The sequence below is a fragment of the Andrographis paniculata genome, unplaced genomic scaffold, assembly GCF_009805555.1.
Source record: "Andrographis paniculata isolate CXL003 unplaced genomic scaffold, ASM980555v1 Contig74END, whole genome shotgun sequence".
NCBI classification, from domain to species: domain Eukaryota; kingdom Viridiplantae; phylum Streptophyta; class Magnoliopsida; order Lamiales; family Acanthaceae; genus Andrographis; species Andrographis paniculata.
The window spans coordinates 243,575-256,327 of NW_026137611.1; the positions used below are offsets into that span (position 1 = coordinate 243,575).

Here is a 12,753-nt window from a genome sequence, read left to right on the forward strand (position 1 = left end):
TTTTAGACAAACTTTTTTAAATTCAATTTTTTTTCTTTTTTTTTCAAAGCGAACATTAAGATAAAAAACATTGAATCAGCCTGAACATGAGTTCTTCATTTTCATAAGAACTCACACTAAAAAATGGCGGCCTATAAAGAGGCACCGGTGATTTTCTGCAATTAACCACAAATAAACAGATCCACAACACAAAAATCTTCAACCTTAGCTACCTATTCGAGGAATGAATCTCACATCACAACTATATATGAAATCTAAACAATACAATTTCTCGACATACGATCGATTTGAATGAGCAAACCAACAATGCTATTGCATCGTCTACTTCTATATTTCATATATACACACTTCACTTCTTGTCTGATCCAGACAACCTGAACAAAAAAGAAAAAAACAGCGCGGCAATATTACCATCAATCCGCATCTCTTATCTCTGCTTCGACATCAACGACTGAAACAGACGACTCCTTTCCTGCCAAAAAAATTTCCCCGACATGGGATCAGTCGAATTACCATAATCAATCTAGCAATCACAACTGCAGTTAGGACAAGAAGCGTACGTTTCTTTGTCCGAGCAGAGACCTCGTCGAACGCTTGTCCAAAGGGACTGGACTGGTTGGAGAACTTCACGGGATCTCTAACGAATTCATTACCCTCCACTGCATAAACAACGAGAAAAAATTAAGACCAATCGTTCTCGCTGTAATAACCCGGCTGATGCTCGCGGCATTTACCTGAGAACGGCTGGCTACAGAACGGGCACAGCTGCAGATCGTCATTCAACGTCGATCTACGACAAACACAACACAAAATCATGCAAAAAGCTTCAAACAATAACAAAAGATGTTCGAGTTCGAGCATTTCTTACTTGAACACTTGAAATTCATTCCCACAGTTCGGACACTGCATTAGAATAACACATACATATGACATATCAAAATAATCGCAGGAAAGACAACATTAATAAATCGAAAACTCGGCCATGTCTACATACACTGCCTTGGACGATATCTCGTCCCGCCCACCAGACAAAAGCTCCTATACCCACAATGGGCACAATTACTGCAAAGAGCTGAAACTAAAGCATCAGCAGAGTGCAAAAACAACATTCATATGTAAGATTCTTCGAAATTTAATCTAGGATTATTGATTTTTCCTTTTCTTGGCACTATTTTATGGCATCAAATACATTTTTTCTTATACGAAACTATTGCATCAAATACTTAGGCTATGTTTCTTTTACACCAAATTCTAAATTTTTACTATTTAGAGTCTATGTTTTTTAAAAAAAATATATATATATATTTTTGTCTCTCACAATACATACCAAACTCAAACAAAAATTTTCTCAAACTCATCTAAAGAAACATACACTAATATTTTATTTTTTCAAAACTTCCAAAATTCCAAGAAGCTCCAGAACCCTCTATCTAAACAAAGTCTATATACTTCTATCATCTCTATCTTGTAATAATGTTAGTATCCTAAACCATACAAATCAAACAATACCCAAAAACTGCTGTCCCAAAGCTACAAAAGTTCAATCAGAGCTATGAAGTTTCTTGATTCAAGAAATGAGAAGTTCAGCCAAAATACCCAAAGGGAAACAATGGCGTCAAGAAGCCAGCCCAACTGCCCGGTCATCGAAAGGTAGGTCAGCAAAATTGCCAAAGCGAGATTGCCCAACACCCTTGCAGTTTCACTGTTGATTTTCCCATTGCCTCCGCCGCCGCCGCCATTAAAGCTGTTGTTGAATTTCACGACGAGGGATCTCCTCCGATTTCTTGCCAAAATCCCAACCTTGCCCCTGCCCGCTACTCCCAAGAATCCCAATCTCTGCCGCGGAGAATCAATCTTAAATTTGTCGTGGCGACAACATCGAATCTTTGCTTTAGGGTTGGGGCGTGAGTGATTATTGAAGGGCAGTGAGGATTTCAAATTGAATAAACTAGGTTTCTTCTTATAAACGTCATGATAATTTTGGGCAGGCTTGAGGTCTGAGAATTTGATGTGAATCTGTACCAGTATTGGCATGGCAGAGCTCTCTCTGTAAAGTCGAACTCGAGGTTTAGCTATGGAGGTGGGCTCGTGGAGCAAACAGGTTCATGGTTTGTTTGAGACTGATTTTGAGAATGGATAAAATTAATTAAAAAGGGGATTTTTTATTTTTTATTTTTTTTCAATTTGGCCCTTTCTACAAGTTTCTACGAGAATCATCTCATAATGTGCAAATTTCTTACATGAAGTTATTTTTTTGCAGATTTTTCTTGAAGATCTTTACCACAACTGGACAATGCAAATGCATCTATTACAAATATAACGAAGGCTCTCTTTACCTGCATAGTTTGATAAGTTTAGATACTATCGATCGATAATAATTTTTTCGAAAAATATCATATTATTATTAGTGAGAAAATGAAATTGAAAATACAACTAAACATAATGGTAATGCGATACATCCTCGTCATTATTTTCTTGCAGAAACTACACGCTCCGGCAGGCCGACGAGGTTCTCCGGTCATTCGTTCTTCTTGTCGCTCTTTCCGGCGATTGATCCGGAGCGGTATGGTTCAGCACTGTAGGCGTATTTCATCAGCAGCGAGAAGAAAACCATCTCCACAATCACCATTACATTCTGGAGAGCTTCCTGGAGATGCTCAACATCCAGCCAGAAGTGGTTCGATTTTACGATCCCGACAGCAACCAGAATTTCGAGCACGAATCCCTGAAAAAGATCGAGTAACATAAACTCATTCGATCAATGCGAGATGAGGTTTATTGCTGACTGTAAATTCCAGAGTTATATACATACCTGCCAGAAACAGAAAAAGACGATGCCTTTGACGCACAGAAACTTGGCCAGAGGTTTATGCGGCGCCAACTCCTTCGCGAAGACGTGATAGAAGACGATGAGAGAGTACAATGCCAGCGAAACCGAGACGTTGAGGATGATCGAGAATGTCCAGCTGAGCCACGCCGGATACATATCGAAAAGCTGAAATGCGATCATCAAAACTGAGCAGATAGGTCGGATCACAACGAATTGGTAAGTCCAGTCCTTGAGTAGCTTCAAATTTTTGTGGTCCAATCGAACGCTGTGAGGCTGCATTTAGATGTATTGTTAGACCTTAAACGACATTCTTTTTGTTCATAAGGCAGTCCATCGGTGCAGTCTTTACCTGGAAAAGGGTCATCGGGAACGAGTGATGAATTTCTCTTCCCTTGATTTCATCCGGCACGATGTTCTTGCTGATCGATATGTTCAAGTAAGTGTACATCAAGCTCAGGAACTTCGCCATCACCTAACATTCGACAACAATGTTCTAAGATTACATCATTGGTCCGAAGACAGCTAATGATGTCTGAGTTAGTGACAAAAACAAGAACGATAAGAACTCACCAGAGCTTCATAGCATTCTTTTACAGAATCCAAGAAAGTGAAAAATGTTTCGCTCCCCCGTATGTCCAGCAAACCAACGTAGGAATCAATGGCGTATAAGGGAGCCATGAGGACGATGATTACTATCGCCTTCTGTTCCTTGGGCTTCTTCCATGACATGTAATGTTGGGTCACCAGCTGAATCGAAAAGTGCAGACAGAGCATAACACACGCAGTCGATCCTATCAGTGTAAGGTGCCCGCGATCCATGTCTCCAGATAGTTTTAAAGAAGGATAGTCTCTGATTTACAACTGCAATGGTTAAATGTATCAAACAATGACCTAAACTAAATCCAAGATTAAAGCCCCAATTAGATTCACTGTTTTAACTTCCCTTGAATCTGATTCACATCCTAATCGTCAACAAACTTCTTTGTCTGAAAAATTCTATATACAAACAAGATCTAGAGCAGATAATCATCGCTAAAAACCCCCTGGCACTTGTGTTAAATACGAACTTGCGTTTAACACAGAGGAATCAATGATCAAAACACCAGAGAATGATTTGTTCACATCTTTTTACATTGTCAACACAAAATAAATAAATAAGTACTATCATAGCTGATGACTGAAGGAAATTCGTAAACCTACTGAATTACCAAATTAAGCAAATTACATCTTCAAACCCTAGAAAATAAAGGTGCAACAAAAAGGGGGGAAATCATTCAAATACCAACACACTTCATTTGGTAAAACCTACCGAGCACCAATCGAGCTTCCAGATCACAGTTATTTACTTAACGATAAATTAGATAGTTATTCACAAAGAGACGACTTACCGTGTCTGATCGCAGAAACGAAGCTCAATTATAAGCAAGAAGCAAGGAAAAGGGAATCACAACTTACAGATCAGTGAAGAGTGAGCTTCGATCGGAGATGTGAAAGAAGTCAAAAAACGTGAATCGTGTGGTGAATGATGAAGGGAAAGTGAGGGAGGAACTGGAAAATTTGTCTTCTGAAAAGGTTTGATTGGTAGCTGAAAAATCAATGACTATGAATGATAATTCAAGAAAGTCATTTGAAAAAGAAAAGATTAAAAAGAAAGCCGTACCGTACCATTATGAACACCCGCTACATTATTCTTAACTATTTTGTGTCACGTGGTTGAATTTTATTTAAATAATGTGAATAATTTCACATAACTATTGGATAGGTTTCTTTTCAGTTTCAATTAAATTTGTAGCTTTGATTATTTATTTATTTAGATAATATTTTAGAAATTAATAAATAAAATATTTATTTTTCTATCCATAAAAAATATGTATTTTTAGTTGTCCATTGGGCCAATTCAATTGGGATTTGGATTGGATCCGCTGTTTTAGCCTAACCATGTAGTGGGCCGAGTTGGATATATTTTTTATAATCCAGATCAGATTGGCCCATTATATTAATATTAGTGTTTTTTTTCGATGTATATTAATTTTTTATGAGATGATAAAATATAACTATATATCGTTTATATCTATGTACATGTTGTTGCCTATATTTTTACTATTTCCTCCGTCTCGGAACTAAATATCCATTTGCTTTTTGCACGTTGTTTTAGAAATATTAGTATTATATTGGAATATAGTAGGAATAAAGTAGAAATGACTAAAATGTGATACAAAGGTAATAACATTTGTCTAATATATTGTAAGTTGTAAGGGTATTTGTAATGTTAGGTAGATAGTACAGTTACTAAAAAAGAAAATGAATACTTTTTTATGGGACGGACTAAAATGAAAAAATTGGATACTTTGTTATGGAACGGAGGGAGTAGAATCTATCTAAATATGAGTTTTGAAAGTTAAAATTTTACAAATTTCGATGAATAGTAAAAAGTAAAACATTTTATACCATATTTTGTGAGAAAATATATATTTTAACGTAATATATATTTTTAAATATTTTAATAGGACAGTTAAAATATTTTATAAGATAATAAGTAAAATTTAATAATAGTTATGACATAATTCTTTTATTATTATTAAATAAATAACTCCCTGACATTATTCAAACAGCTGGAAAATAATTTACATCAACATATGAAATTAGAGTTGTTCAAAATACATTTTGGTTGTGTTTGTTTGGGGAATTAAATTTTAAATACACTGTTCATTTCATTTTTTCTTAAAAAAAAATCAAATTAAACACATATTTTTTATTTTTAAATTATACTAAAAATCAATTTTACATTCAAAACATCACATCAACGCCTATTTATATCACATCGTACAACTATTCAAATTCAAAATTTTTAATATTCAAATCCCAACTCAAAATTTAAACCTCCAAACAAACACACCGGTCTCGTTTGAAAATTGAAATATTTTTTATTTTCCTCAAAGTTCAACGGTATTAAATCATAACAAATGAATAAAAAACTTAGGTTTTTAGGTATAAATTTAATGAGATTTCAGTAGGCCGGGGAAGAATTAAAGAATAAAACTCAAATCTGAATTCCCTTAAATTTATTGACATTTGTAAAACGTACAATAATAATTGGCGCATAAAAAAAACTAAAAACAAATAAGTGAAAGAAATAAAAGCCACGTGGAACGTGACCACGAAAAAAGTCAAAATACGTTTGCAGGTCAAACCTTCGAGAATAAAAATTAATTGTCCTGCACCTAACGCAGGAAAATAACACCATTTTATTATATTCATTACAAAAAAAAAAAAAAAAAAAAAAATCTTATTTAATTTATTTCAAGAAACAAGGAAAATAGCTTGAGCTCTTTGTAATAAATCAATACTGGTGTGTTTGTTCGGAGGATTGAATTTAAATTCAACTATTTATTCAATTTATTTTTTCAAAAATATCGATTCAAATATCTATTTTTTATTTTTTTATATTATACTAAAAATCAATTTTACATTCAAAACATCACATCAACATCTATTTATATCACATAATACAACTATTCAAATTCAAAATTTTTACTATTCAAATCTGAATCCAAAATCCAAACCCTCAAAACAAACACACCCTAAATGGATTGCAAATTTTGTGCTTATTTGACCAAATCAATAGGATGCTAGTTCGCCCAAATCAACTTATACTATAAGATTGATTTATATCTCTATATGTCATGTTACAAGATACTCTCTCCGACTCTAAGAGTCTCGTTTACTTTTTTTACGTTATTGTAATTAACATTAAAAATATCGTTATATTTATATATATTTTTGCACAAATGTCATTTCAATAGTATTATAAAATACTACTAGAAGTATTTATGCCATTTTTCGTTGATTTGTGCTACGTTTGTTATATAATAATTAATATTCAAATATCAACATGCAAAAAGTAAATGAGACCCTTGGAGCCGAACGAAGGTAGTATTTTATACTGAATTATAATATAATACATATTGTATTATAAATATACTGAGTATGCATAAATATATGTTAATCATTTTCATATGTACGTTGATTCGATCAAATCAGTACCATGTTGATGTGATTAATTAATATTTTATATTTAATTATATCATCGTATTGGTATACAAATATTCAATCATATAATAAATTCATGTAATAGCATAAACATTCATCCAATTATATATGAATTCTCGTTTTTGGAGATACAATTAATCAACGTAATCATTAATAATTCATGAAATTATGTGACAACTGATTTCGACTTGTATCCGATAACAACAACAATAATAATAATAATAATAATAATAATAATAATAATAATAATAATAATAATAATGGGTTTAAATGCAATATTTTGTTCTAAAATATATTTATAAGTAAATGTGAAGTTGGGGTGTGTTTGTTTGTGGGTTTAATAGTTGGGTTTTGAGTTTTGAAAATAAAATTTTGAATAACATAACTGTAATATGAACAAGTATTAATATAATATTTTAAATTTAAAACTAATTTTTATTATAATATAAAGTTTAAAAATTGGATGTTTAATTTAATATTTTATAAAGAGAAAAAATGAAATAAAATTAGTATACTGGATAATTTGGGTTGAAAATTGCTTGTGGAAACCAAGTATTAGGCAGAAGGAAACAATGAGCTAGTACAAAATGCTGATTAGAGTAATAGAAATGGACACGTATGAATCTAATTTATTCAGAACATGAGAATATATCTAACTAGCTGTTGTATAGTAGCACTTATAAATTAATAAAAAATAAATAAATAAATAATAAAAAGAATAACTATAATAAAAAGATATATAATTTGATCAATGATCATCATATTATTACATGTATGTAGGTATGTATGTGTGTGTGTGTACAAGCATTAATTAATTGTAAATATTTTTAAGTGTAAGATTTGAGAATAGAGCCACAGAAACAACAGACGATGGCTTTCCAGGATGTCCAATAGAAAGGAATATAACAGAACCTGGTGAGAGTCTGCATGTCGGCGACGGTGGCGCTGTGTCTGCACCGGGAGCACATTCCGGCCACCGGCTTCCGCCGCCGCACCACCCTCTTCTGATCCACCAGAAAGCAGAAGCAAACCATCCAATCAATCAATCAATCCAAATTATACTAATATTGGAATTTGGAGATCAGGAGGAGGGGTTTAATTTAATTTAATTTAATTTGGAGAGAAAAAAAAAGGCTTGTGTGGAAAGGCAAACCCAAATTGCAGCTTTTCTTCTTCTTCAATTCTTAATTCATACAATATATATATATGTATGTATGTATGTATATATTTTCCTTTCCAACTAATTAACACTCTATGTTCTCTCTGATTGCATTTATTATTATTATTATTATTATTATTAGGCAAAATTGCTATAATTTTTTCATAATTTCGAAATCCAGTTAATTTACTTTAAAAATTGTATTATGCCGTTCATGAAATTTTTTTATAATTTTGAAACTCAACGTAAATTTGCATTTTACTTTAAAAAATTATAAAACGCCTCTTTATATAAAAAAAAATGTTCGTGAAAATCTTCTATAGTTTTGAAACTCAGTGTAAATTCTCATTATATTTTAAAAAATTGCATGACGTCCTTTTATATTTTACAAAATATTGCATTAAACTTTCCGTCATACGAATATAGGTAAAAAATCATCTTCTTATTACACAAAAGAATGTAGGCTGAATTTTAAAATTATAAAAAAATTATGACCAATTTTAACGTACTATTATTATTATTTATTATTTATTATTGTTAGTGTCTGTGTCATGTCGTTGGGTAAAGAATTTGGGGTAGAGAGAAATCTGGGGTGTGAAGCTTTCACTAGACATGACGAAGGCCACTTGTCACCTGCAGCTATTCACACACACCCTTTCTCTCTCTAATTAATTAGTTGATGAGGTTAGACATGGCTACGGGTGTTTGTTTTGCTTTTGCAACCTCCAAAAAGCTGATTAAAACGAGTTATCTAATTTTTAAAATTTTTTCTATATATGATTCCCACACTTAGAGACAGTACATCAACCAATCAATTAATGCATATCTTAGTTCCTAAGTTATATATATGCGCCGCCCTTCAAATACTAATCTACCATTCAAAATAATAATAATAATAATAATAATAATAAACCTCAAATTCTTATTTCCACACGCATATATATATATATATATATGCTAAATCCATATTTTTAATGTGATATATACAATTGCACATAAAATATAAATTAATATCACAAATATTATATTGAATACAATATAAAAACAATATGTTAACTGATAATATTTATATAGCCTGTATTATAAATGATCTCAACATTTGAAATATATTCATAAAATATATTGTAAAAAATAAATTGTCAGAATATATATATATATATTTTTTTGTTAACTATGTGAATGAAAAAATCCTTTTTATTTTTGGCATATGGACAAATATATTTTTCATTTTCCTACAGTAAATTTTTTTTTTCAAGAAGTCTGATATTGCAGGAGGGTTGTATCTGCAATCCTGCTGCAGTCTGAATCTGTGTGCTTTGCATTATTCATTATGTTCAAACATTAAGTGCCTGCAAGAGTCAAATATAGTATTTTGGAGATGGTCAGACTCGTGCAATACTTCATCCATTTCTATGTTAAAGGAAAATTAATGTGAAGTGTGTTCTTTCCAAGGTTGCATGATATATACAACCAAAGGATAAAATGTTTGGTGGTAAGTGAGGTTTGAGAGCCAAAATTTAGAGAGAGAAATTATTGTGTGTGCTCTCACTCTTCTCTTCATTTTCTTCATGTTCTGAATTGTTGTTTAACACTAAAATCCGCCGGAGAGTTCGACGGAGATCGAAGATAATAGAGTTCCAAACAGAGAGAATAATCAAACTCTGAGTTGCTCTGTTGTATGGTCATTGTCAGTACGCGTTTGTGACAACGTGAACCTGTAGAGGTATTTTCCTAAGTTAACCATGATAGCTTTTTGAGTTGAAAGAGTTGTGGTTGTTTTGTCCTTAATTGATTAGTAAAATATCTCCTGGATTGGTATCATCGGATGTAGGTTAGTTGATAATTGAACCTGATCAACAAACATTTTGTCTCATTATTGTTTTATATTCTGAATTATCTTTCGTTGTTAAAACGTTGTTATAACTGTGAACCACCCACGCTTAGGGAGTTGACCTTTTAAAGTATTCGAATGTTTTTGTTCGATAAACCACTTTCCCAACAACTACTTATCATGAGACTAATTAACTCTAATCAACAACAAAATCATCCTATATACTGTATTTTGTATGTTTAAAATCATCCTATATACTGTATTTTGTATGTTTATAGTATTTATTATTCTCAAGGATACCAAATCCCCTCCAAACAAGCTCTACAAATTTTATGCCTAAATAATATTTTATTGAAGTGTGGTTGGAATTTATCATAACTTTGTATATAGTGTTGTTCTATAAAGGAAAAATAGTTCTTTACTATCAAATCAGTATTAAATTAAGTGTGAAATTATTAGAGTTTTGAGTTTTGGATAACCTTAGCTTTTCAACGTCACATTTTACAAAAAAAATAATAAAAAATTTCACCATATACTATAGGTCCGACATAAAAAAATAAAATAAAAGTAAAAAGCATAAATAAATAGGTATATTATACTCCCTCCGTTGTGTAAATGTGAGCTCTTTTGATAGGACACGGATTTTAATAAAAATGAGTAATAATTGTCAATTTTTTACTTTATAGTAAAAAAAGTACAAAAATAAAATAACTTTTTACTTTAAAAAAATAAAAATATTTTTGGATGAAAACCGATAAAAAAGAAAATAACATAAATTTGAACGAAAGAAAGAGTAAAATTTAAACAAATAAATTAAATGGGCTGAGTTTAGTAAAGCCAAAAAGCCCAATATCTTCGGCAGGCCAAGTAAAGGAAACCTAAGTATTATTAATAGGTGTGGCAGAGTTCAAAGGTATTTAGTGCACACTTATCAATTCGAATAAAAAATAAAATTGTTAAAATCATAATCTAAACTAGCCAATAATAAAGAAGATATATTAATGAGACATATACAAACATATCAAAATACCTTCAAGAATTTATAATTAGGTGACTTATTGGGTACATTTCAAAGTATTTAAATCATTAATTTTTTTTTTTTTAAAAAAATATCAAATCAAAAATTTATTTTTTATTTTTTATATTATATTAAAAATTAATTTTACATTTAAAATATTATATCAACATCTATATCACATTATACAATTATTTCAATTTAAAATTTTTATTATTTAAATTTCAATTCAAAATCCATATACACATCCACGTATCAACACGTACAACTAAAAAGATTGAATTTTGGAGATGAAACTGAAACTTTATATATTCTCTTTTGCTTGACTTTAATTTGTGGCATATGTCACAAATTTCAAGTAAAAAAGATTTTTGACTTTTGATGCATATGAAGAACAAAATCAAGAGCATAAAGATGTATAATTATTGTCTTCATAGAAGCTCTCCGTAACAATTTCTAACGACCTCCATGGACTTCATTTATGGAAGAACCAAACTTAATCTTACACTGGATTAATTCACAAAAAGAATATACAGCCGATTGATCGAAAAAACAGATCTAATTAATTTCAGCCTCTGCTAATTAAATAAACAAGAATAATCAAGATAGATTCAGATTTCAGACGAGCAGGATCCGCCGCCGTCCGATTAATTAATTAAGAGGGGCTCCCCCGCCGCCGCGCCGTCGACGGCGGAGAATCGCGTCGGCGTGGGCGTGAAATTCCTCCACCTCCAGCTCGGCTTCTGACTCGGCGGCTGCATCAAAGCCCTCCTCACAACCTCTTTGCTCCCGTGCCTCCTCCTCCTCCTCAGCTTACTTTCCGACGCCGCCGATCGGCTGTAAGCCTTCCTCGGACTCATCAAACTCAGATTCAGATTCAGATTCTTGCCGGCGGCGGCTTCAGCCGTCCTCGTCCGGGGAGGAAGCCGGCTTCTGCTTTGCGGCAGCTCCATGGACACAATAATATTTAATTTAATTTAATTTAAATTAATTTTCCGATCAATGAATTACTTCTTGTTCGTCCTCCATTATATATATATATATATATATATATGTGTGTGTGTGTGTGGAGATGATGATTGGAGTTGGTGGAAATATCTGTAAATTCAGAAAGGTTGGGCTTTGAGGCACACGGCTGTAGTTGACCACGTCCATTATGCTTCTAGAAGAATTTTGACTTGACTGCCTTTATTTATTTATTACTCCATCCCTACTCAAATTTATGATATTTTTTTTAGAGTTATCATTAAAAAAATATTTTCGTTTTTTTAAGTAAAAAAAAAAAATTACATTTTTGTATTTTTTTTTATTATAAAAATAAAAAATAACAATTATTACTCACTTTTGTTAAAATATGTGTCCGGTCAAATAAGCACACATTTGCACAAGGGAGGAAGTATTTTTTATAGCTACCCAAAAATGCTTACTTTGTCAACTAGATTCGATAGTTAAATCACACTAAACAAATTATATGTAACAAATAACGTGAAACATAACGTAAAATATTTGAACTTCCATGACGTTACGATTATACTCCAAATCCTACACCATCATATCATCCCTTTGTTCCATAGTTGCTGTAGTGTGACTGTGTGGCTATTGGACAAATCACAGCTGTCCGCAGGGTCAATTAATTAATGTCATAATATTAATACCAGACTGGGTAAATATTTAAATAAATGAATAATGTATGATTCATTATAATGCCAATTGCAGATTTATGATTGACCAAATAAATACATACAGTAGTGATTGTTGACCTGCTCTACTACGCTCCCCCTTCTCCTTAAATATTGAATGTAAAAATGAAAAATCAAATTTAATTAGGTGCTAGACTTTATTTTATTTTATTTTTGTCCTGGCTAGTT

The 12,753-nt window shown here is 31.8% G+C and overlaps 3 protein-coding genes and 1 long non-coding RNA gene across 5 annotated transcripts; 1 reads left to right on the top strand and 3 right to left on the bottom strand.

The window, feature by feature from the left end:
• Positions 1-124: 124 nt before the first annotated feature.
• Positions 125-2,133, bottom strand: LOC127265947 (uncharacterized). Its single transcript, XM_051295991.1, has 6 exons — positions 1,597-2,133; positions 995-1,072; positions 869-903; positions 735-790; positions 561-659; positions 125-472 (listed from the first exon to the last, which is right to left on the bottom strand). Exons 1-6 carry the CDS (start codon positions 2,032-2,034, stop codon positions 414-416), a joined length of 765 nt encoding a protein of 254 aa, XP_051151948.1. The 5' UTR covers positions 2,035-2,133; the 3' UTR covers positions 125-413.
• On the top strand, positions 1,965-2,733 carry LOC127265948 (uncharacterized). The gene is made up of 2 exons (XR_007842062.1): positions 1,965-2,101; positions 2,261-2,733. It is a non-coding gene; the product is annotated as an uncharacterized LOC127265948 (long non-coding RNA).
• LOC127265946 (uncharacterized) lies at positions 2,373-4,448 on the bottom strand. Of its 2 annotated transcripts, none has more exons than XM_051295988.1 (5): positions 4,286-4,448; positions 3,401-3,691; positions 3,180-3,302; positions 2,813-3,103; positions 2,373-2,725 (listed from the first exon to the last, which is right to left on the bottom strand). In XM_051295988.1, the coding sequence occupies exons 2-5, from the start codon at positions 3,647-3,649 to the stop codon at positions 2,519-2,521; spliced, it is 870 nt and encodes a 289-aa protein (XP_051151945.1). In that variant the 5' UTR covers positions 3,650-3,691; positions 4,286-4,448; the 3' UTR covers positions 2,373-2,518. The 2 variants fall into 2 exon arrangements, with proteins under 2 accessions (XP_051151945.1, XP_051151946.1); XM_051295989.1 differs by having other exon boundaries at positions 4,219-4,448.
• A 6,789-nt stretch (positions 4,449-11,237) lies between these two features.
• LOC127266035 (uncharacterized) lies at positions 11,238-11,916 on the bottom strand. The gene has a single exon (XM_051296112.1). It carries the CDS (start codon positions 11,836-11,838, stop codon positions 11,533-11,535), a length of 306 nt encoding a protein of 101 aa, XP_051152069.1. The 5' UTR covers positions 11,839-11,916; the 3' UTR covers positions 11,238-11,532.
• Between the last annotated feature and the right edge of the window lie 837 nt (positions 11,917-12,753).